The sequence below is a fragment of the Leptodactylus fuscus genome, chromosome 3 (assembly GCF_031893055.1).
Source record: "Leptodactylus fuscus isolate aLepFus1 chromosome 3, aLepFus1.hap2, whole genome shotgun sequence".
Classification (NCBI taxonomy): domain Eukaryota; kingdom Metazoa; phylum Chordata; class Amphibia; order Anura; family Leptodactylidae; genus Leptodactylus; species Leptodactylus fuscus.
In genome coordinates, this window is record NC_134267.1 from 206217260 (window position 1) to 206242845 (window position 25586).

The 25586-nt window shown below is 40.1% G+C and overlaps 1 protein-coding gene across 1 annotated transcript in view; it reads left to right on the forward strand.

The window, feature by feature from the left end:
- Nucleotides 1-25586, forward strand: part of SNTG2 (syntrophin gamma 2) — a 410686-nt gene that overhangs the window by 330175 nt on the left and 54925 nt on the right. Inside the window, exons 12-13 of the mRNA XM_075269112.1 lie at nucleotides 2970-3086; nucleotides 25292-25363. Of these exons, the coding sequence (XP_075125213.1) occupies nucleotides 2970-3086; nucleotides 25292-25363 (189 nt within the window). The remainder of the gene's footprint in view (nucleotides 1-2969; nucleotides 3087-25291; nucleotides 25364-25586) is intronic.

Sequence of the window (25586 nt, forward strand, 5' to 3'; positions counted from 1 at the left end):
TTGAGTACTACTCGCTCATCTCTAGTTGCCTCTATTGTCAGGTGGACAGTCCTGGGCTGGATAAAACAGACAGGGTCCACCCCCCTGACACCAGATAGCGTAATTGTGTTGAAAGGAACTGAAATGATTGCTCAGGAAGGGTGAGGGCTAGAGAAAAAGTCCAACTGTTCCAGAATTATTGGAGTAACGTCTATTGAATGATGCAAGAATTGGAGTTAGTAGAAGTGGTGAAAGGTCCTCTTTATTCAATAAAAAGTTCTGAAAAACCTTATATACAAGGTATTTGTTTCTTTGTTTTTTGATATTTAATGTAAATTTTTACCTTTTTTGTCATCTTTTTTTTTAACTAACACAGCATGCTATGGGTATGGTGTTTTTTTTGCTTTTCTTCCTCCCCAGGCATTTAACTCTTCATTTAATAATAGTGATTAAAACTTTACAGAAATAATTAAATGATGACCTAGAGTATCCTAAGGATAGGTCATAAATGTCAGATAGGAAGGGGAACAGTACCTGGTTTCCCCATTGATCTACTGATATCAAGAGATGTGGAATTGGAAAAGCACCGTGCATGGAGTGAGTGTACTGTAGTAGCAATTTCAGATTAGTAAACCAGTTTGCAAAGAGCTGGGAGTGTTAAGTATTTTCCAAATTTATCACCCACAAATCCTTATTATACGGTGATGGAGGATTCATTAAACAAGTTCAAAGAGGGCCTGGATGCCTTTCTTGAAGAGAAAGGACACGTTGATCCAGGGTTTTATACTGACTGCCAGATTTGGAGTCGGGAAGGAATTTTTTCCCGTGAAATAGGGCAATTGGAATGAGCCTCATAGGGTTTTTTGCCTTCCCCTTGATCAACACTGTAGGGATTGTAGTGTTATAGGTTGGACTTGATGGACTAATGTCTTTATCCAACCTCATCAACTATATGTAACTACTCATACAAGTATAACTAGTCATACTTTTCTCCCTTCACCTTTCCTGGTACCATTGCAGTGTCCAGTGCTCCTTTGCGGACGTCCATGTTCCTCCTTTGTCCTCCTGAATGATGTCAGGGCCCCAAGGTGACCCCAGAGTATAACAATTGCACTTCCCATTAAATAGGAATAACACAAAATGGTCACACCATTGGACCCTAGCTGTTGGCTTCTACCTGTTGTCAGTCCCCCACCAATCTGATTTTGGTGACCTATCTGATAAAAATCTAGAAAATCCCCTTAATAACTTTCCATTTTGTATGGGGATTTATAGAAGAGAATACTTGTAGGACCTCTGATGGAGCTGACTTTGCCAGGTTGAATTAGATGGACAGTAAGATATTAATATATATATATTTTTTTCTGGAACATATGATTATGAATTACAGAGAACTAAGTAAGTGAATATTCCAATTTTAGGTCCAGGGTAGAGCAAAACAAAGACTAAATTATTTTATGCATATTCATGATCTACGGATGAGTTAACAAGAATGGATGAAGTAAACCAAACGGAAATAAATGAAGAGGAAAATCCATGAGATAATGTACCCCCCACTGTATATTATATGAATAATAGAAGCCATCAAATTCAGTGACCATATAAAAGTACAAGGCTACAGGCTTCAAACTGAGTTCATTTATACAGGTCGTGGAACTGCAAAAGTGATGTTTATTCAAATCTACGGGAGGCGATATAAAAAGTTTTGTGAAGTATTTTAGGAATATGTTATAAATGTAATAATATTATTGCTGTTATTACACTGCACAAGAGGCTGAAAATGAGGAGGAATTGAGTCAGACGATCACCTCAGATTACTCAGATTTAGGATTGAGCCGATCTTGAGATTTCAGGATCGATTTTAAAATCTGATTTCAGATCATTTGCTCGATCACCGATTGTAATCCCATCTTTTCCAATCCCAATTGCTCAACCCTATTCAATGCTTCTCTATGGGAAAAGTCACTTTTAGGGTTGAGCTGATCTTGAAATAACCTCCAACCTCGATTCTGCTGGAATTCCGATGGCGATTGTGAAATTTACTTTGATCTTTTCCGATCCCAATCGCTCAACCCTACTCAGATTCCATCCCCAGACTTTTCTCTCTGGATTTTACAGGTGTAAACCCAGTGGATCCCATTATAATTTATAGGGTCCATGGGTTTCCATGGGTAACCACTTTATAAGCAATTTGGGTTTCCGTTTTTTGAGTCCTTGAAGAGCAGAAACCCAAGAACAGGTGTGAACCTAGAATAAAGTAGAACATGCTCAACTTTTTGACAGATCCGAAACACTGTTCCGTTTTCATGAACCCATTTCGTCCATTGGAAGTCAATGGTTCTATGAAAAAAAAAATAGATTGCCAATCTGGTGCTTACTTTCACATGAAAAACATGGCAGAGAATCAGCACATTGGTGGGTATATTGTGTTACCACCACTATAGATGTTATCTTTACAGCCAGTGTGCCACGCTATTGATGTAGAAATCATGAGTACTCTATTAACATATTAAACCACTAATATATTGTCAATGGGGTGCAAACATTAATACCACAGAGTGCCATTCAGCTTTGATTCTGCCATAAATAAGGTTATGAGATTATCTAGGAGAGTAAAGTAAGAGTATGGAGACCATGCCATGAGAGTCAAGAGATTTTCAGCAAACAGTATTCTGGAACCGAGTTGACCCCATTACTTATGATATTGGTTGGCAAGAAGTTGGGACCTCCATAGTAGAACTTCATTATTAGCAAACAAATTCTGAAATAGACCCAAATATCATGGGAAGGGCATGGATGGCAAAAATAATAGAATGCCCATTTGCCCTCTGCGGTAAAATCCAGGACCATAATAGGGGACATTTTTATTGGTCTGTCACTTTTACGTACACCACCGCTTTTATGTCAAATTCTCGCCACCAGTTTTCTATTTCCCTCTTTCGACCTGCATGCAACTTTATAGTTGACTGTGTGTTTCCTTCTTTTCACAGATCTTACACATGGGATGGGTGAGTGAAAAAGTACAAGGATCAGATGGATCGCACATTTATAAATTCAAGTTCCTGGTACTAAAGGGTTCAACCTTCTACATCTTCAAGACTCCACCAGTAAGTTATTCTTTAGTATTATACCGTATATTGCCATGTCATCAATGTATTATTCCTATACTCTATGGTAAGGTAAATGAATGTGCATCTTAATTTCCTAAATGTCAGAGATCCATTGCTGGCACTACCCACATTTCTGATATTGTCATATCCACAATCACATCATCAATGGCTCCCCATCGATTAGCTGTTATAATGCAGGAAATTGCTAAACAAATTCTACTTTTTGATGCGGATGGTAATAATTGTAATGGATACTGGAATTGATTTCTATATCAAGTATCATTCTATATTAGCTTTATGTTTATGACTGTATTCACTCTAGTTATTCTGTCCCATATCCCTGATAGCAGGAGAGTATTGGTGACATTCATCATGGGAGGGGTAGAGGGGGATTGTGATAGCCGGATATAACCAGCCGGATTGATATTAGAAAATGCCACACTTGAATTGTGCAAAATAGAATACTTGTTTATTCACACAGAGAGGTAGAGTGAAACGTTTTTTGGTATAGCAATACCTTCTTCAGACTCTACATCAACAGAAAAAATAAGCAATAACAGAAAATATTAATAATTTGCACTCAGCGCAGGTGATGCATATAGTACAATTATATACAGAAGCCAAAAACTAAACGTGAGGCCAATACTTGAGATCTTCCCAAGATGCAAGAATAAAGTGAAGTGAGAAGCAACATCAAGCTTGTGAGCTACAAGAGTAGTATCCAAACTACAGAGAAAACACAGGTATCTGTATAGTAGTGAAGGTATTCCATAATGGTAGATTGATATGGTGAAGGTAACAAGAACCATCATAAAAAGTAAAATAAAAGATAGAAAATAAAGGATAATAAAAAGTAGCTCATAAGTACCTTAACAATAGACGTGGATAGTACGTGATGGCAGTCATCAAACAGTAAGGTAAGTAACAGCCTAAACTGTGCGTAATAAAATATCAGAGATTAATTATCAAAAATCAGAGCACAGCCAGCTCTGCTTCATCTCCGGTGTAGCAGTGCTGGCCATGCGCTGAGCTCGGCTGCATCTCCGGTGTAGACAAGCTGAGCGCACGGCCAGCACTGCTACATCTCGGCATAGGAATGCATTGACCAGCGTTGATTGGCCCGAATGCCATACAGAGTACAGCATTCGGCCAATCAACGCTGGTTCTGCCGGAGGAGGCGGAGTCTAAGATCGGTCCACAGCAGTCTCCATTCTGGTCCGATCTTATACTCCACCTCCTCAAAGACGAGCCTCCGGCAGAACCAGCGTTGATTGGCCGAATGCTGTACTCTGTATGGCATTCGGCCAATCAACACTGGTCAATGCATTCCTATGGGAAAAAGTCAGCTCCTGCATATCGTAAGCTGACAGGGATCCTGACGTAATACAGTAACTTGGGCTTGTTAGATGCCCCCAGGCATGCTTCCCCTGCTGTCCCAGTTGCATTCCAGGGTGTTGGCATCATTTCCTGAGGTGTCATAGTGGACTTGGTGACCCTCCTGAGTCGAATAGTGGTTTACCCCTAAATGAATATTTATTCCCCATAGACTATAATGGGGTTCGATGTTCGATCGAACAGTCGAGTATTGAGCGGCTACTCGAATCGAACTTCGAACATTTCACTGTTCGCTCATCTCTAGTAACTTGAACTCTATTCAATGGGTAGCCAGTGAAGGGATTGGCAGAGGGGAGCAGCCGATGAAGAACAGGGGGCGAGGTGTATTAAGCGAGCAGCACAGTTTAAGGTGGACTGGAGGGGGGTGAGAGTATTTGCTGGGAGGCCATGGAGAAGGGTGTTAAAATAATCTAAGCGATAGATTATAAGGGTGTGGACTAACATATTATATATCTTATCAATTCATTGCCACTCCTGATACTTCCTGAGTCCCCTACCAGTCTTGGCTGAGGTTGGTCACCACTGCATCCAGTGATTGCCAGAGTGAAGGCTGAAAGGGACCAGGTATCAAAAATTGTCAGGGCACCCAGGAACAGAAAGGGAACAGTGATTCTTGCACTGGGGCTCCGACTTACTCCACTGTCATAGTCTGTGCACGACATTAGTCTGAGTCTATTTACACCTCACAAACCAATTCCCCAATTATTGTGAATTTATTAGATGCAATTGGCTTTAAACTCAAAAACATTGACATTTTTATGAAAATATGGTTTTCTAAATGTTACATTATAAGCATCCACCAGCATGAAGCTATTTTAAAATACATTGCTCGAGGCTTTTAAGATGATCTCACATGTCTATCTGCAAAATTACATAGCTGTCATTCCGCAAACATTCATTTTGCCAATGCAAATCAGTGTAGCAAACAAAATACCTATCAATAGCATTCATATTCTGGAAATCCATGAACTCTTCTTAGCTGCAATTTTTTATTGTTGTCATGCCGGATCACAATGATTATTATTCAAGTCTACAATAAGAATGGAATGTCTTAATTTTCAGTGGATGAAAGCGAACGTTTAACTCAACTGTCGACTTAAGGGAAAAATCCACTTTTCAAGAACAAATTATAACAATTGAGACCTGAAATCTACATATCATACAGATGTATACCGCAATCTGAGATGTAGAAGTTAGGCTGCTTCAGGTAGGGTTCCAACGCAATAAAATGTAACAAAGAAGAACGTCAGTACTCCATATTAGAGATGAGCGAACACTATTCGAAACAGCTGTTTCGAATAGCACTCACCCCCGCTTAACCCCCTGCGTGCCGGCTGCGTCCATTCATTACTATGGGTGCGTGCTATTCGAATCGGGAGTTTCCATATGTTATAAAATGGATATGTGTTTTAATTCTAGCCATCTACATGTAATACAGAAGTAACTTTCCTTGGGGGTCGCATGGTGGCTCAATGGTTAGCACTGCAGCCTTGCAGCGCTGGAGTCCTAGTGTTCAAATCCCGCCAAGGGCAAAAAATCATCGGCAAGGAGTTTGTATTTTCTCCCTGTGTTTGCATGGATTTCCATCCCCATATTTCAAAGACATACTGATATGGAAAAATGTACATTATGGGCTCTATGTGGGGCTCACAATCTACAAAAATAAAATAAAAAAAAGAAGTAATTTTCCTCGAGCAGATGTGTTCACAATTTACAGCACCAGAATCTCCCTCCTTCCACCTACAGAATCTAATGAAGGGCCGAAGGGCCGAAATGTTATTTCTGTACTACATGAGGACAGCTTGAATTAAAAAAGTTATCCAATATATAACATATGGAGTGCGGAAGCTCATCTGTCCTACAAAACTCATAGGCAAATAACCATTGCTATCCAAAAACAAGTAAATAAACCTACATGGAACTAAACTAAAAAAATTACACAAAAACTCAATTACCAAAGGTATACAAACATTTTTTATTAGTTTACATACAAAACAAGAAAAAGTTTTAATAATAAAAGGGTTTTAAAAACACACAAAAAATCCAAAGCGGGGGGCGAAACGTGCGTAGGAGCTGCAGGTGGAGGTCAAGGTGCTTCATGTCATACGCGTTGGGCTCATTCTGTTATTGGTAAGAGCTGGGCAGCAGGGACTGGTGATGTTTAATGTTCTTCACAGCACTCTATAGTGCTGTATGGTTTTGTGCATGTGGTCAGAGGTATATGTGATTGCATGCAATTGATTATTTATGGTCTCTCTGTTGCATGCATAACCCTTATACATGTGTTTATGTATGATTAATTACATGTACATTTGGCTAGTTACACATGGATGCGTTGACTATATAGACATGTTTCAAGCTTGATTCTTGGTTTATGCTGCCTTACACTGTAGGACTAGTGTTTAGTGTCCAGTATTTTGTGGTGTGTATATGGGTGATTGTTACCTTATACGCCTTCATGAAACACCATGACCTTGCCTTGGATTTGTTGTGTTTTTAAAACCCTTATTTTATGAAAACTTTTCCTTCTTTTGTATGTTATTAACTAATAAAAAATGTTTGTATACTTTTGATAATTGAACTTTTGTGTAATTTTTTTGATGGGTGTTTCATTCACGTGTCCTGTTGCTCTGGAGTCCAACAGCGCCATCCAGTTACTCCAGCGTCTTATCAAAGTTGCCAACTGTGTTGTCCCAGATCCCTTCCTCTGAAGTCACTGAGGCCAATCAGTGGCCTCAGAAACAGGCCCAGCGTGGCACAGGTAGTGACATCACATGCCCTTCACTGAGGCCGCTGGTTGGCCTCAGCAGAAACACGGCTGGGATTTCTTCTGGAAGATAACGACAGTCCAAGAGGTCTGGACCATGTTGGGAGGCATCGGAGCACCTGGGAAAGGTGAATATGATTCATTTTTTTTCACCACCCCCAGCTGATTTTAAAAATAAACTATGTCCATTTTTGCCTGGACAACCCCTTTAAATTGTGACCAAAGTTAAAATGCTGTATCAAATGGCCAACAAAACAGTTTTGCAATTCTAATTAATTTTAACTCTAATATTTGTTGTAAAAAGTATATTAACATGTACTGTAGGATTGAAATAAAAGTGAATCAATGTAAAAATATTATAATTTAAAACACGGTGGACTGACAAAATTGAAATTTACTTAATTTTCCAAAAATTGTGTTTTTCTACCACAAAAATAACTTAACATGGCAGTTGCTCAGTTTCTCCATTGCTTGTCAAGAAAAATCATCTTCATCGACCGAGTCACAGAACTGGAATAACCGAAATATATCGATGTCAATAAACTAGTGAAATAAGGATTACAGGCATAAAATACAGGCACTGCTGTTACATATATAGCAATGGCAGACATCACCCAACACACCACAAAAAACTTCTGGAACAAATGAGTAGCCTAAACGTATAGATCAGATTAGGGGAATTCTGAGACATGTTAAAAAAAGAATAGCAGGCAAAACCAAACTATTATATAATCTATAGACACCTATGCCATAAAGAGGACATTACACCACATTCACCAACTCCAACTCTTTACAATCTTCATGGGGCCCAGGGGAGGTGAGGAAAAATAACAAAGAGTTATACACACCTTCCCTGGGCTTCCACAAAGACCTCAGAGTATAATAGTGTTTTGTGAGTGATGAACCCCAAAAGTTTTGGAAATGTTGTGTCAAATCCAGTTCTGAGTCCAGTTCTGTTTAGATATGTAGATTGTAATGTTTAGAGATGTAGAAGTGTCTAATGCTGAATGATATATATGGCAGATTGTTACACTATTTAGCAATTGCCCCAATTTCCGACCAAGAAATGCCTCCAAAATTTTGGCACACAATATTGCATCTTAGGCATCCTCCTTTTTCCAATAAGTCCCACCTATTTCCTGATACACCTAACGGGCAAGTCACACGCTAATAAATGGGGTGTATACCATACACTTCACATATTTCACTCAAATTTGGGATAGCAGTGTTGCGTTTCACTCCTGGAGTCTTAGGTTTGAATCCAGCCAAGGACAACATCTGCAAGGAGTTAGTACAGCATGTGCTTCCCATGTTTTTGTGAATTTCTTCTGGGTACTCCAATTTCTTCTCACACTCCAAAGATGTATTCATCAGGAATTTACATTGTGAGCCCTACTGGGTACAGTGAGCAACAGCAATATCTGTCAAATGCTGCAGAATATGTTAGTGCTATATAAATAATCAAATTACATAATTAATAAAAATTTCATCCAAATTCTGTCATTTTCAATAATAAATCTGCCCCTCAGTCTTCACTATTCTAGTGTATTCATAAACACTTCCCATTATATTTGTGCCCTCTTAATTATATTCCCATTGATGCCCTTTCTTTTCTATCATCAGCCCAAGAATTAATTTATTAACCGCGTATATATCAAAATAGCTTTGGGAATATTTTGGAGAACTACAATTTAATTTAGAGAATAATTTAGATAATTGGAGATATGAACTAATGAAGAGTTTTTAATTAACCTCTCAAAGTATAATGAAAGTACACTGAAATATGAGATAGGAAAGAACAAGAAGACATTGAATTATAATTACATTTATTCATCATCCAGATTACTCTGTATTTTCAAGACATTATTTCGGCTTATTTGGCAAGCACAGGAAGCAGGATGCAACTAATTACAATGAATTTGAAGATTATTGATTCCCTTATTTGAGACTCGTTCCTTGAAAGAAAATAGAATTCAGATGTAGCAGAGCTGAATTTGTTAAGTAACTCATATCAGCTGCATTATTTTTCTATCTCGATACTCATGTGCGCCATATACTATCGGTGGGTGAAGCCTATAGCTGCATGCATAAATCCTAGTCTGTACATTGGCTGGATTTCCCCACCCAAAACCTGTCAGGAAACCAGGACTCTCTGAGAGTTATGGAAATAGCCAAACATGGGCCCTGTCTACACCCACAAATGAATAGGGAGGATCCTTGCATGCACGCATCTTTCCATTTACTTTTATGAGAGTTATGGAAATAAGCCAGCCAGTTGTTTTGGCTATTTTTTATAATTCCCATACAAGTGAATGGAAATATACGAATGAACGACCCCTCTATGTTCACTTGTCCCATTCAGCAAAAAAGAAGCAGGTTCCAATGGTGCGGCCTGCAATTATGGGGGGTATTTCAGGTATTTATAGAATATTCTATGAAGAGTAAGATAGAAACGCATCTTTAATATCCCTGCCAGAGTGCTGTTAACATTTTATGTGCAATATAAATGTGTCCACATTTAACCAATTTACAGTTTAGTTAAGGACCCAAATTTGTCTTGAAACCAATTCACCACATGATCACAACATGCTAGCAAAAGCCTTAAAAGGTTACAATTCACACTCCCTACCCCTTTTCTCAAGGTGGCCACACATAGACATAAAAAGGATATTTAGAATATTGCCTTGTATTGTTATATTGTGGTCCAAATGTCTGGATATTTCCAGCGGAGAGGGCAAGCAATGGAGAGGACATCTATACATATTAAGTTAACAGTATGTTCTTAAAGAGGTTGTTACGGTTGAGCGATCGGAATCGGGAAAGATCAAATCTCAATCGGCGATCGAGCAAATTTCACAATCATGATCGGGATCGCCTGGAAAATTATTGGAAATCGGATTTTAAAAATTGATCAAGAAATCTCAAAATTGGCTCAACCTTAGAGGTTGTCCAACAGTGATGATGGCTGTCTTCTTTTGCTGAAAGGTCCTCGCTGCTTGTGTTTTTGAGTTCCCTTTCTTTAGACCACTAATTGTCCTCAGTGGTCACATGATTGGTATCAGTGGCCTAAAGAAAGGACCCAGAGGTCACGTGCAGCAGGGACTTTCACCAAATGAAAACAACAGATCTGCAGAATTGGACTGCGCTGGGTGTCACCGGAGCACCAGGAACAGGTGAGTACGTTTTTGGGTTTTTTTGCTTTGTTTTTTTTTTCACCCCTCTCAATCTAATTTTTTTTTATTGTGCCCATTTTTTTAACAGTATTAAAGGGATCCTATCTTTCAAACACATTTTTTTTCTAACACCTCGGAATAGCCTTAAGAAAGGCTATTCTTCTCCTACCTTTCATTTTCTCCACAACGCCGTTCATTTGAAAATGAGAAAATGGCTGCTTGCAATACTGCGCTACCATGCGCAGTCAGCATTGCCCTAGGCCTAGAAGTTAGAAGACACCGCTGGAAGAAGACACAGTGAAGACCTCGTTCCAGAAGAAGATGGAAGCGGCGCTGGAGAGTTCTCTGGCAGCATTGGGGCTGCCCCCAGTGCTATTTGAGCGTTGGGCCCGCCCCCAGTGCTGCGAGAGAACTCATATACATACCAAAAACAGAATTTCAAGGGAACGGCGGCACGGAGAAGACAACGAAAGGTAGGAGAAGAATAGCCTTTCTTAAAGCAGTATTCCCATGTACATAATTATTTTTAAATTTGTAGATAATTAAAAGTTAAACATTTTTTGAGCGTCTCTGGTGGCCTTGGGTGCTGTTCCAGGAGTCTTCTGACTTCTCTTCTTTCTCCTAAGCTAGGGCTCGGATGCCCTTCATCTTCTCCTTCTCTTTGTTTTTTCCCTCACTCTCCTCCAGGTCTCCCCTTTTTACTTCTTGTCAGATTGTCTATGTTCGTCTTCGTAGTCTGATTTCCTTGTACGTCCTCTTTGTTTTTGTTTGTTACTTCTCCCCTCTTCTTTTGTGGCAGTCTCCCTGGGACTGTCTTCCCCCACCTCGTTCCTATTTCACTTTGCTTTAGTGAAGTGTATATACTTTATTGATGTGCTGGCTGATCCCCCCCCCCCCCTTGCCTGCCTTTGTTGTTTGCGGCCTGTGTGCCTTGCTTCTTGATTTTGTTTGTACTTTTTGTTATTGAAAAACCTTTAATAAAATTGATTATACATAAAAGTTAAACATTTTTGAAAATATAAGTAATTAAACATTTTGATGAGTTTTAAAAATTTTCTCTAAATATCTTGTGGTCACAGTCTGTTGTCTTGATTGGTTGCCAGTGGTTACAACAATGAATGCAGGAACTTTCTGAGGTCAGAAAATCAGCCATGATGTCCTTATTGCGGCCGGGATATCTTCTCATACATGTAGTGTCCCTGCCTGATATCCCAGCTACAATAAGAAAGTCATGGCTGGGTTCCTGGCAACACCCAGACCATAGAAAGTTTCTGCATTAGTAGTCGTATCCATTGGCATCCGATCAAGACAACAGACTCTCACCACTAAGATGGTTAGAGAAAATCTTTAAAACTTTGCACAATTTTTAACTACTTATATTTGCAAAAATGTTTAACTTTTAATTATCTACAAATATAAATATGATTATGTACATAGGAATACCCCTTTAAGGCTATTCCAACGTGTTAGTTAGAAAAAAATGTGTATGAAATATAGAATCCCTTTAAGTTCACTTTTTTAAGCATCCACTGATTTTACTTGTATTTGGGATTAGTTATCTCTCGGTTCAATCCATTTCCTTTAATTCTTTTTCACGTTACTCTAATTTTTTTTAGCATTGAGCAGTCACATGTATTGTCCCTTCCCAAGTGCTGCCCTAACCTTGTGTTTAACCTCATTTACCCCTATAAAATGTACCTTAATATTAACACAAAATACAGAGTCAAAAACAAAACCAGTAGAATGACATCTTTATTTAGTTTCTTGAGCTACGAATGAGAACGTCGCCTTTCAATGAGTCTCAAGAAAACGTCAGTTTGATTTTGCACTTTGGGAACAGTAATATTTAGAGCAGTCTTAAAACCCCCTTAGGGACACTTACAGCACAACTGTCAATTGTAAAAATAACTATGACTCCATCCATTTGGTTTCGATCTCTGGTAAATAAACACGTCAGTCGTCGGTAATTGACATGTCCCTCTTAGTCCGAGATATTTTTAGAAACCTTTTAAGTCACTACCGCAGGTGTCATATCTGAAAACTTGCTGCACAGTTTGTAAAGCAAAACATAAAAAAAAAAAAGTTCCATGGAAACTTCATGAAGTCAGAACATTTTTGTAGCAGGTATTTTTATAGCTGCCGCTGTACTTGTCCCTCTTATAATACAGGCAATTTTCCTTTGACTATGGCGTCATGCAGGATTTATACATGCTATGATCATTTCGTTCTTAGCATGTGAGCATATTTTGTATTTCCATTTTCAATTTCGGAAAAAATTGAGCAGACCGGTGGCACTTAAAAACTCAGTAAACATATACATTTCAGTGTGACAGCTCGCAGATGTACTGTATAGTCTGTCTATTATCTGTCATTCTGAGTATTTCATGGTCCTTGGTATACGATTTCTTGCTGGGGATCGAGGCTGTGCAGCAGAGATCTCTTATTATAATGTATAATGGGGAGTATGGAATTATTTATTAATAATATGTTCAAATATATTTGATATCGTTTAACAAGAACTGGAGCAACAATAATTTGTGGCAAGGTTTGCCTAAAGAAACCGGTTTGTTGGTAATAACAGAAGCCATTTTTCGGGTTGGATCTTTGCATTCTACCATATATATGCCATATAGAAAGAGAATGGCAAAATTGGAGAAATTTGACACTACTAATGTACAATAGGTACGGAAAGTATTCAGACCCCTTTAAATGTTTCACTCTTTGTTTCATTGCAGTCATTTGCTAAAAGCAAAAAAAGTTCATTTTATTTCTCATTAATGTACACTCAGCCCCATCTTGACAGTAAAAACCCAGAAATGTAGATATGTTTGCAAATGTATTAAATAAGAAAAACTGAAGTATGGTCATAAGCATTTAGACCCTTTGCTCAGTATTGAGTTTTTGCCCCCTTTTGAGCTAGTACAGCCATGAGTCTTCTTGGTAATGATGCAGCTAGTTTTTCAATCTGGATTTGGGGATCCTCTGCCATTCTTCCTTGTACATCCTCTCCAGTTCTGCCAGGTTGGATGTTGAACATTTGCGGACAGCCATTTTCAGGTCTCTCCAGAGATGCTCATTTGGGTTTAGGTCAGGGCTCTGGCTGGGCCAAACAAAAATGGTCACAGAGTTGTTCCGAAGCCGCCCCTTTGTTATTTTAGCTATGTGTTTAGGGTCATTGTCTTGTTGGAAGGTGAACCTTCAGCCCAGTCTTAGATCCAGAGCACTCTGGGAGAGGTTTTCTTCCAAGATATCTCTGCACTTGGCCGCATTAATCTTTCCTTCAATTGCAGCCAGTCGTTCTGTCCCTATCCCATAGCATGATGCTGCCACCACGTTTCACTGTTAGGATGGTATTGGGCAGGTGATGAGCAGGGCCTGGTTTTCTCCTCACATACCACTTAGAATTAACACCAAAAAGTTCAATCTTCGTCTCATCAGACCAGAGAATCTTATTTCTCATAGTCTGAGAGTCCTTCATGTGTTTTTGGCAAACTATGCAGGCCTTCATATGTCTTGCACTGAGGAGAGGCTTCCTTCGGTCACTCTGCCATAAATCCCCGACTGGTGGAGGGCTGCAGTTGACTTTGTGGAACTTTCTCCCATCTCCCTACTGCATCTCTGGAGCTCAGCCACAGCGATCTTTGGGTTCTTCTTTACTTCTCTCACCAAGGCTTTTCTCCCACAATTGCTCGGTTTGGCTAGATGGACAGGACTAAGAAGAGTTCTTGAAAAATATTTACATTTCAGTTTTGTTTTGTTTTTTAATCTATCAGGATGGGGCTGAGTGTACATTAATGTGATTTATTTGTCCTATTAAAACATATGGACCTTATAGAATGAGTTTCCCAGATATTAACCTTTTCCTTACCATTTCTCTTGGCTAGACAGAAATAGTTAGTGTGAGATGTCTAGATTTGAAAAACAGCATAATATTGTTACTATGTCACAAGAAGTTTGTTCTTTACTGTATGTGTCGTTATATGGCCACTTATTGGTTATGCTGTGAGTTGCAGCCTGTCAAAGGTTTGTTAGCATGTTACAATGTTGTAGTGAATTCTATCATTCAACTTTGGCCTACTCCAGAGAATGCTGACTAAGTGATCTCCTACTATTCGCCCTCTAAACCATATAAAGAACCAGACTTTACTCAGGGGAGCACCAGTTTACGATATTCAGGAGTAGTCTGAGTGTTAGTGAAAGCTGACCCGGACAGGTCAAGAGATTCCTTTGTATAACAGGAAGAGAAGTGGTGAAAGGACAATCTGAAGTCAGGTCAGGCTGAGAATGTGCAGTATGGTAAGTCAGGCAATAGGTCAGGGTCAAGACAAGTCAGTACAGTATTTAGAAGAGGTCAGGCGAGTATTAGAGTCAGGTAACAGGCAGAAGTCACAGATGTGTACAAATACACCTTTGCAGGAACAAGAAAACTAGAAACCTAATAGTTTAGACACCTTTCTGAGGGAGAATCAGTCAAGGTGTCCATGAAAGGGGAAGGAGGGAGCATTGAGCAGTAATGGCCACAAACTAGAGGGCAGAGCGGGATGCGAGTATTCTGGTAATCTTGATACTAAGTAAAATCAAGCTATAGTAAAGGTGGATGCATCCGTATAATCTAGGACAATGAGCAGCTAATCTAAACTTTGGCATGGATGAGTTTTTCATAACTGGACAAACTCTTTAACGGGTATAAACCCCAAACTATATCTCCACATGCTAGCTATCTAGCTGAATGCAATTTAGCCAGTTTGAAGATAGTTTAGTTGAAGAGAGCTAATAGTGATGTTCAGTGTGGTCACAAACAGCTCAGAAAACTCTGCCTTAATATTACTAACTTAAGTTATAATTACTTTTAAAAACATCCATTAATATATACATAAATAATTGTGAGACCCATATGGTCCTGCATATGCATAGATATTAGAACTACAGATGTTTCCTTTTTACCATTTGCTCTGGTACATGTCCAAATACTTGTGTCACAAGATGATTCCTTTTTCAAAACAATATTGTTTTGCAACACTGTATCACAAAGTAATCTATGTTTCTATGTACAACCACCTAGTGCTTGTGTTGTCAGTTTCTAACTTTCAAAGGTCAGCTAAAGGAAGCTTGTCACCAGAACCCAGTATATCACCCCAGCTCTTGTGAATTGGAGCCTCCATCACTGAGATATCACCATTTATGTCAATATGGTGAAATGAGGAAATTTCCCCTTATATATTAGGAGCAATGGCAACAGCCTCATTGCTCCAAAGAGCTCATCTACATACTGAAATAAAAGTAGTGATATCTCTGCAATGGAGACACCAATCCACAAGGGGAAAATCCTTGTAATTCAGGTTACCGTAAGCTCTCAACGCTGGTTTGATAATCTGGGTTCTAGTAACAGAAAACCATGAATTATCTATACAGTAAAATAAATATCTCACTGTCTCTTTAAATCTGTGTTCTTCTCATGTAATTTAGGCTAATATTTTAATAAAATAATTAATAGTATGTCTTATAGAAGGATATGGATTTTAAATTTGCGCACATGAATGAGTATAAATCACCTAAGACAGAAGCGTTTTAAGTGCCTTGGAAAAGCTCCTACGCACAACCCAGCTGTCATCAATACAGCACCTGACTGTTATTTGTTCTCGGTGTAATGAAGTTCTCAGTGGGGTAGGCGGCTTTGTGCTTACATTTGTATTTTGCCTTATGCTTCTTAGCATTTTTCAGAGAAAAACTTGTATACAGACTTTGTGGAGCGAGTCTGCAAACCGTTTAGTATTTTGTGTATGTATTCATGTCCATTCTAATAATTTCTTGGGGAAACTCTTTTATAAGAAGCACATACGACAAGTTTTACTAGATCAACAATATGGCTTACAAAACAGTATAACTTGTATATAGAATAGTAGAAAGAACAGAAGTGCTTATCTATATATACAGCTTGTAGTACATAGGGTGACTATAGCGTAGGACTATACAAGTTCTTATAGATCTGTATTACAAACCTGTATTTCTTTTATTATAACAATAAAAAAAACTTTACAGTATATACAGTACAGCAAAAACAGCATATGAAGCGGTATAAAACAAATGATCATAATATGCCCACAAACTACAGAAAACAAAGAAGTGGCATCATTGCACTAGACCCCCACTAAGGCACCCTAAAGGAATACCCCTCCCAGAGAAGAGGAGCCCCACAACCTCTCATGCTCCAAAGAATGCAACTTTCCCAGGTCACTGAGCGTGTTTTTAACCCCCTTATACACTGGGAGAATTTTTCTGCCATATTGATATTAAACACTGCATATACCATATGTAATACCTAATCATTAGGCTAAAAATAAAGTGCACCTATCCCGATCCACAGGTTTATGTATGTTCCAAAGGTCCATTCTGCATAAGAGGGTTTGACCAACATGGGTCAACTGATAGAGGGGTCCACCCTGTTGTGCACTTCTGTATTAAAGGGATAATTAACTGAAAAGTGCTCCATGTTTTCCAGCACATTGCCACAATCCTCCTCAAGACAACCTCTTTCCTCAAAGCTTCTGAGCTTAGGTTATCCCTCACATACAGTTTCCCATGGAAGAAATGCCAAGTCAAGTCCCAAAAGTTCAGAGTGATGCTGACTAGAGATGAGCGAACACTAAAATGTCCGAGGTTCGAAATCCAATTCGAACAGCCGCTCACTGTTCAGCTGTTCAAATGGATTTCGAACCCCATTATAGTCTATGGGGGGAAATGCTCGTTTCAGGGGTAGGCAAAATTCAATACAATTATACTTACCAAGTCCACGAGTGACGGTCGGGCTGCATTCCCCTTGAAGTCTTCTCCCGGCGCAGCGCCCCTGCGGCGTCTTCCGGCTGGAATTCACTCTGCCTAGGCATCGGGGCCTATGCAGAGCCGACTGTGCATGCGCGGTCGGCTCTGCCCAGCCCGACGCCTGAGCAGAGCCGACTGCGCATGCGAGGGCATGCTCGCGCATGTGCAGTCAGCTCTGCCTAGGCCGGATACCTAGGCAGAGTGAATTCCACCCGAAAGAAGATGCGGGGACACAGCGCAGAGAAGACTTCGGAAAGGTAAGAGAAGAACCAGCGTTGATTGGCAGAATGTATAGCATTCTGCCAATCAACGCTGGTTCTGCATCGAACCTTAAACTTCGAACAGCTAGTAGTGTTCGATCGAGTACGAGTATTTCGAATACCACAGTATTCAATCAAACAACTACTCGATCGAACACTACTCGCTCATCTCTAATGCTGACCCCCAGATCCTAGCTTGAGCAATCTATGAGCATCAATAGACTTTGGAATCAGTTGACAGGACCCTGAGTGCTGATCAACCACATTCACAAATCCCACCATTACCTTCAGAGCCAGGGCATCATAAGCTGGAAGATGTTCATGTTTTGTGCAAAGATACTTCACTTGCCCTCCAGTCTCCCATTCCTGGAAGAAAGGTTAAAACCATCCCCTACAGGAGAATACCTATGGAGGAGCCATATATTGTCCAATGTTTACAAGTTTGGTTTTAAGAAAAGTATTCACTAGGAACACGACCAACATTGCTCAAACAAATCAATAAAAGGAGCAGGTAAGTTTGCCCTTTCCCTTAGGGTCAAAAACCAATCTTTCTATTGGTGTGTAGCAATCTTAAGCTTGCTGTCCCAATTTTGCATGGTGTAAACTCTGTGACAAAATATGGTGCCAAAGACTCTTGCAGGCCCTGGAAGGATGTCTGGTAGATCAAAAACAGAATCTACCCTACCCAGCCAGAGATTCTCCCACTTATCTTTGTTTATCTTGGACCCAGAAGCCTCTGAGTAGCACTCAACCTCAGACATTACCCACTCTGCCTTCCCTCATAAGAACACAAAGTGACATCATTGGCATAAGCGACCACCTTCAGAGTGACCAATGCTGCTTGGTCCATCTGAACCCCCACCAATGGACCATGATTAATCGTCCTAAGAAATGGGTCAATAGCGAATATGTTGAAAAGTAGAATCAGAGGGCAACCCTGGCGAACCTTTAACCTTTGACAAGATGATCAGAGCAGACCTCCTCATTGACCTCGGCAGAGTTCTCAAGAAAAGACCCTTATTGAATACCTCAGTCAAACCTGTAGTTACTCCTTGTATCATCATGTATCCTAGTTTTTTTAAAGCAGAATCCATAAATAATACTTTATGAAATTGTTTGCACATAGTGTATGTAGTAGGGACCTATGGGTGCTGTAATAGAATATTGTCTTTCTATTACTTTATAGGAAAAGAAAAGACAGAAAAAAGCCCCAAAATAATATGTGCAAAAGTAAACACAAACATAAAATCCCCCAAATGGCCAAGAACAGCAAAGATAAATAAACATAATATTGACATCCAGCATATTAAATACACAGTAGCAAAATAACTTTGCCATGACTTTTTATGTATTTTGTGATACGTTACCCTGTAAGCTATCAGCATTAGGTTAAAGGGATTCTATCATTAGAATACCTTTTTTAAACCAGATACACGTAGGAAAAGCCTTAAGAAAGGCTATTCTTCTCTTACCTTTTTTATTACAATACGCGCTGCCTTTCCTTAAAAATATCTTCTTTCTTCTTTTTGCAAATGAGCTTTCTCGCAGCACTGGGGGTATTCTTATGCCATCAAACAGCACTGGGGGCGTCCCCAGTGCTGCTTGAAAACTCTCCAGTGATGGCCTCTGTCTTCTTCTCTGCCTCTTCTCTCGTGCTTCTTGTCCGTCTGCCAATTTCCTATGACCTCTCCCATTCGGCCACAGGAAAATTGCAGATGAACATGTGCAGTCCACCATTTTCCTGTGGCCTCTCCTGTTCGGTCATAGGAAAAATGGCTGATGGCCATGCGCTTTTTGAAGAAGAGAAGAGAAAGAAGAAGACAGAAGCCGTCTAAGGAGAGTTTTCAAGCAGCACTGGGGACCAGCCATTTGCATAAGGAAGAAAGAAGATATTTCTAAGGAACGGTGATGTGGATCAAAATAATGAAGGTAAGAGAAGAATAACCTGTCTTAAGGCTATCCCTACATGTATTTAGTTTAAAAAGGGTATTATAGTGATAGAATCCATTGAAAGTTTGTTACATCTATGTAGCAGTCACAATAAATTTTAGACATGTAGAATATATCAGAACATAATGTGCATCAGAGCCACTTTAGCCATTAGAATCTTAATTTAAGCAAATGTAACTTTATTTCACTAATGTACATTGTATGATGCACTTTAGAAATGATTTGAGGTAGTGTCTAATGGCTGTTAGAAGCCGATAATGCCATTTTACCTGGTTCATGACCGCTCACATTTTCAGGTTCTTTGGTGTATGCAGTTTTGAGTGTTAAAACATTTTTTTATTTAGATATTTTACTTTTCGGTCATTTTTATTTTCCACATCTAAAAATGTCCATCATTTAAACATATAAAATTATTTATAAGATATGGTATTTGTTATAATGGAAAAAAAAATCAAAAAATTGTTTAGCTGTTTAACTCAGGGTTTTGTTTGACTTAGACTTTTCCTTAGACTTAGACTTTTCCTTCACCCCCCATATCCAATCACTGGCACGCTTCTATCACCTCCACCTCAAAAACATCTCCAGAATATGCCCTTTCCTTACCAGAGATACACTAAAGACACTTATTGTCTCTCTGATTCATTCTCGCCTTGACTACTGTAACTCCTTACTAATCGGTCTTCCCCTTACTAAACTCTCCCCTCTACAATCTATTGTGAATGCAGCGGCCAGGCTCATCTATCAGGCTAGACGCTACAGCAATGCCTCTGGTCTGTGCCAGTCACTACACTGGCTGCCTATTCATTACATAATTCAATATAAACTTATCCTCATCCACAAGGCTCTCCATAATGCCGCACCATACATTTCCTCCCTCATCTCTGTCTACCGCCCAACCCATGCTCTCCGCTCACTCAATAAACTAAGACTAACATCCTTTATCATCAGAGCCTCCCACGCTCATATACAAGACTTCTCCTGAGCTGCACCACTTCTCTGGAATGCTCTATCCCGGAAAATCAGATTAACTCCCAATTTTTACAGCTTCAAGCGCAAACTAAAGACGCATCTTTTCAGACAGGTCTATCATAAATTTATGTTTGTGTAATGACAGTAACCTCTATTACAAAATTGTCTGACCACTGTGTAAGCAATGCTACCTCCGATGCCGCCCCTGCTACCCAGGGCCGCCATCAGGAATTTTGGGGCCCCATACAGCCTAAGTGTCTGCCCCCCCCCCCGCCAATCCCCCCCCCCCCCCCCGCCATTTTAAAACTACTATATTTTGTGACATACCAATTATGTATTACCTCCCAACTTTTGAAGAGTAGAAAGAGGGAGAAAATGTGCGGCGCAACAAATTTCGCCCCGCCCACTTTTCTGTTGACTCCGCCCATTCATTTCTCATGTGCTCCCACACAGAATAATCCTTTCATAATCCTTTCTAATCATTTGCCCCCCTGTTTCATGGGCCCCTTCACTTACCTCTTCATGCTCCTCTCTCACGCCACTGAAATAATTTACACATCGCGCCTACAGACGGCCAGCAGCGTTTAAAGCAGGAGCTGCGCTGTCACAGCTCCTGCTTTAATCGCGTAAGTATTCAGCTCATCGGCGTCCGTCGGGACCGGCAAGTGCTGGGGTGGGCAAGTGCTGGGGGCCCCAAGAGGCTCTGTGGGCCCCGGCCCCTGGCACTTGCCCGACTATGCCCTGCGCTGACGCCGGCCCTGAATGACTGGTGTGGGCACCAGGGGGCCGGCACACAGTGGCGGGCCAAAACCAGGCCCCCACCAGTTTTCAGTTTGGCCAGGCCCCTGACGCCAGTACCAGTAATACTGGCCTATCGGCGGCCCTCTACCTCTTGTGTCACCCTCTCTACCTCATAGATTGTAAGCTCTTGTGAGCAGGGCCCTCAGTCCCATTGTGTTCAAGAATTAGTATATTTCATTATTGTGCTGAATTCCTTTCAGAAAAAATTGCATTCCTTAACTAGTATGGAAATCAGTTAAACCATGCTGAATTTGTAGGCAAGTTTTTACTGCTTAATTAATTGAACTGTATTTAAACAAGACACATCGGTAAATGGTGCAACTATATTTTTTTCCCCCAATTTTAACCTATTTTTTCCCAGCTTCCCATTTGGGAGGAAATATAATTGCCCCATAAAAATCAATCCCTCAACAATTAAAAAAAGATTCAAAAACCAAAGCATATAGAAATAAAATGTCTTGGCCCTGAAAGGGTTAAAGATGTAAACTTTTCACAATGTGTAGGAGGATCTTTTCGCTACCACTTAAAAATGACCACTGCATTGTTTCCATAGCAACCACTTTTCAGAAAAAAAAAAAATATTAAAAGAACCAAAATGTTACTATTCTTCTTTCCAAATGTCCAGCAACAGAACATCTCAATATAGAACTTTGTGCAACTGATACATTGTCATTATGATGCATCTTTGATAAGAAAAGATATGAAAATATATTCATTGTCTCTAAAATAAAAAAGAACTAAAATTGTTCCATAGTAGAAATGAGCGAACCTCACTAGATTTGTTTCGATGAATACTCATGAGTAGAGATGAGCGAGTAGTATTCCATAGAGTAGGTATTCGAACGAATACTACGGTATTCGAAATACTCGTACTCGTTCGAATACTATCGCTATTCGCAGTAAAGATTTGATTCAGAACCAGTGTTGATTTGCTGAATGCTATACAGTGTATACACTCTATAGCATTCGGCAAATCAACGCTGGTTCTGCAGCAGGCTCGTCTGTGAGGAGCCGGAGTCTAAGATCAGACCACAATGGAGACTGCTGTGGTCCAATCTTAGACTTCGCCTCCTCACGGACGAGCCTCCGGCAGAACCAGCGTTGATTGGCCAAATGCTGTACACTGGCCAATCAACGCTGGTCTATTCATTCCTATGAGAAAAAGTAAGCTCTCCCATAACAGCAAGCTGCCAGCTCTCCTGACTAGCAAGGACGAGCCTGCAGCAGAACCAGCGTTGATTGGCCAAATGCTGTACACTGGCCAATCAACGCTGGTCTATTCATTCCTATGAGAAAAAGTAAGCTCTCCCATAACAGCAAGCTGCCAGTTCTCCTGACTAGCAAGGACGAGCCTGCAGCAGAACCAGCGTTGATTGGCCAAATGCTGTACTCTGGCCAATCAACGCTGATCTATTCATTCCTATGAGAAAAAGTAAGCTCTCCCATAACAGCAAGCTGCCAGCTCTCCCAAATAGCAAGGGCGAGCCTGCTGCAGAACCAGCATTAATTTGCCAAATGCTTTACAGTATATAGTATTCGGCCAATCAATGCTGGTTCTGCAGGATGAGTAAGGGCCGGTTCACATTAGCACTTGCCTCACTTCCGGAAGGAGTCCGCATGAGGACCCCCCCCCCTTCCCCAATGGAATATCAGCACAACTGAAAGCGCCGTGCATTTAAAGTGCACGGACCCCATAGAATATAATGGGGTCCATACACTTTAACTGCACAGCGTTCCTCCTAAAGACTCTGCTCCTGCTACTCGAGGACTTGGTGACTCTCCTTTAGTCGAATAGTGGTTTCCCCTGAAATGAGCATTTTTTTTTCCCATACAGTAGACTATAATGAGATTTGATATTCGATTGAGTAGTCAAATATTGAGGCTCTACTCGAAACGAATCTCGAATCTCAAATATTTCGCTACTTGCTCATCTCTAGTCATGAGTTTTCATCCTCTGGTTCGTTTCAGACTGAACTTGTTTGGCATGAACTGGAAGTACTGTTATTCTACTTTGGGGTATCCTCAGACCCCAGTGGATATTAAGTGGAGACTCAGGGGAGTTGACTAAAAATAACAAACTGTTATACTCACTGGTTCAAAGCATCAATACATTGTCATGCCCCATGTGACCGTTGTGGTCAGTAGTGACCCCACACACATGATATCAGCCAGATGCCAGTAGAAGCATAAAGAGTACACCAGGGGACTGCCAGAAGTCCATGAAAATTGAGGCAAGATGAGTATAACAGTAGGGCAAGCCCAAAAGGTTCGCAGGCAGAAAGCAGGCAGGGAGAGGACCTGTGCTCCAGCGGCCTCCCCAATTCACCACTCGGTGCTAAGCCAGTCCAGGACAGCTTGTCCTGGACTGGCTTAGGTAAGCAAAAATGCCGCCCTCCCTGGGGCCCTGGCATAGGTCACCTCATGGGAGGTGCGGCGCTGGGTAGCACCCCCTTCTTTCTAGGGATAATAGGGTCCAAGTGACAACCACTGCCACTAAAGACTCCTGTATACAGCCACAATCAAGAAGTGGGGACCACCAGTCCTCAGGAGAATGGGGTATGCCTGAATCTTCCCTCTAGAATAGAAACTCCATTGACTTCTATTTCAGTCCCAGGAACTCCATGGAAGTGAATGTAGTGTCAGTCATGTAAATGCAATGGTGCTTCATTCACAAGAAGGATTCAGGGGAACTTCCGTTCCCTATTCTTCTGATTGTTGGAGGTCCAAGTGTTTGGACCTTCAGCCTACTGACATAGGGGATAAATAGTGGCACATCCCCTTTAATATGATAAGAAAATCCTTTTCGTATCAAATACACAACCCATTATTTCTCATAATTCATTGTGAACCCTTGCAAGAAATTGTAACATTTTGGGAATTGTCCTTTAGAAGTTTAGAGACAATTATGACACTTAGAGGTTGTTTCTGTAACAGAAAGACAGGTGGACGGTTATAATAGACCAGCTGGATTTCTTACTGTGGAAAATCCCTGTATAAGATTTTGCTTCTTGTGATATTATTCTATGCACATACTGGATACAATGCCGGAATTAATAATGTCGGATCATAAATTTATATTTACTGCTTTGTTATAAGGTAATTTCACTGTTTATTGCTACCAACAAAAGGCATCTCCATCTGCTACAAGACAGTGATTACATCCATGAGAGCTCAGTAATAGAGGCTCACATACATACAGGATTACTGCAAGGATTTGCCTTTCCTTTGAATTTAGGACTTTCATATATTTCGGTCCCGTTTGAAGAACACGACATACAATAAATCATAAATCTCCATTTCATAAATTTATATCATATTGTCCAATTAGAATTTGTTTAATCTGAGATCAATAAGAACTGAAGGGTGCCAAAGTATTAAATGTTCTACTTTACTGGATATATATATATACAGTATATATAACAATTACTGGAAATCTCATATGTAAGAATACAATAAATGGCGATTCTTCTCTAGCAGTTCTGTGCCAGATGTGAACTGTGTCGCCATTATTATATTTTATTTATTAAAACTGGATAGTGAAATATATATATATATATATATATATATATATATATATATATATATATATATATATTTGTAAAGTGCAGTGGAACATGTTAAACTACAGCTTCACCTCTATGGCAGAGAGGAAAGTCCTATATGGAGGAATTTTCTCTCAATTGGTTTCAGTATAAAAATGGTGGAATCCTGACAGACACCTGAGCAGGGGTAGGGAACCTTTGGCTCTCCAGCTGTTGCAAAACTACAACTCCCAGCATGCATACTGGCTCTGTTGTTCTTGGAACTGTCATGGAAGTGAATGGAGCACGCTGGGAGTTGTAGTTTCACAGCAGCTGGAGAGCCGAAGGTTCCCTACCCCTGGTCTAGAGGGTAACCAATGCTTTAGCGGACGGGCTCACCTGGCAGACCCGAACAATGGATAGCCCAGCGCTAGTGTGAACTTATCCTTGAAAACACATTCAAATGCTTTCTGGAGTTTTTGATATTGTAATAAAATATTTTACTGTAACTATGTTGTAGTATAATTTTTCTTTTCCATTTTCGCAGGTTAGCACACTTGACTGGGCACGAGCTGAAAAAATGTATAACCTCTGTGAGGTTCTGTTTAAAGTTAGCAAGGTAGGTGTCCTACATTACATAGGATCTAAGTGTCACTTGGATTTATAAATTTAATTACTGATTAATGAGGATGAACTAAATTAACTTAAAGGGTGTTTTCCTACCACTTAGCATGGGTAATAGATGTATGATCACTTGTAGCCCCATTGTGGTGACCACCATCGATCACTAGGATAGGGTCATAGGTGCGGTGAGAGGGAGTGTAAATGAAGCATGTGCGCTA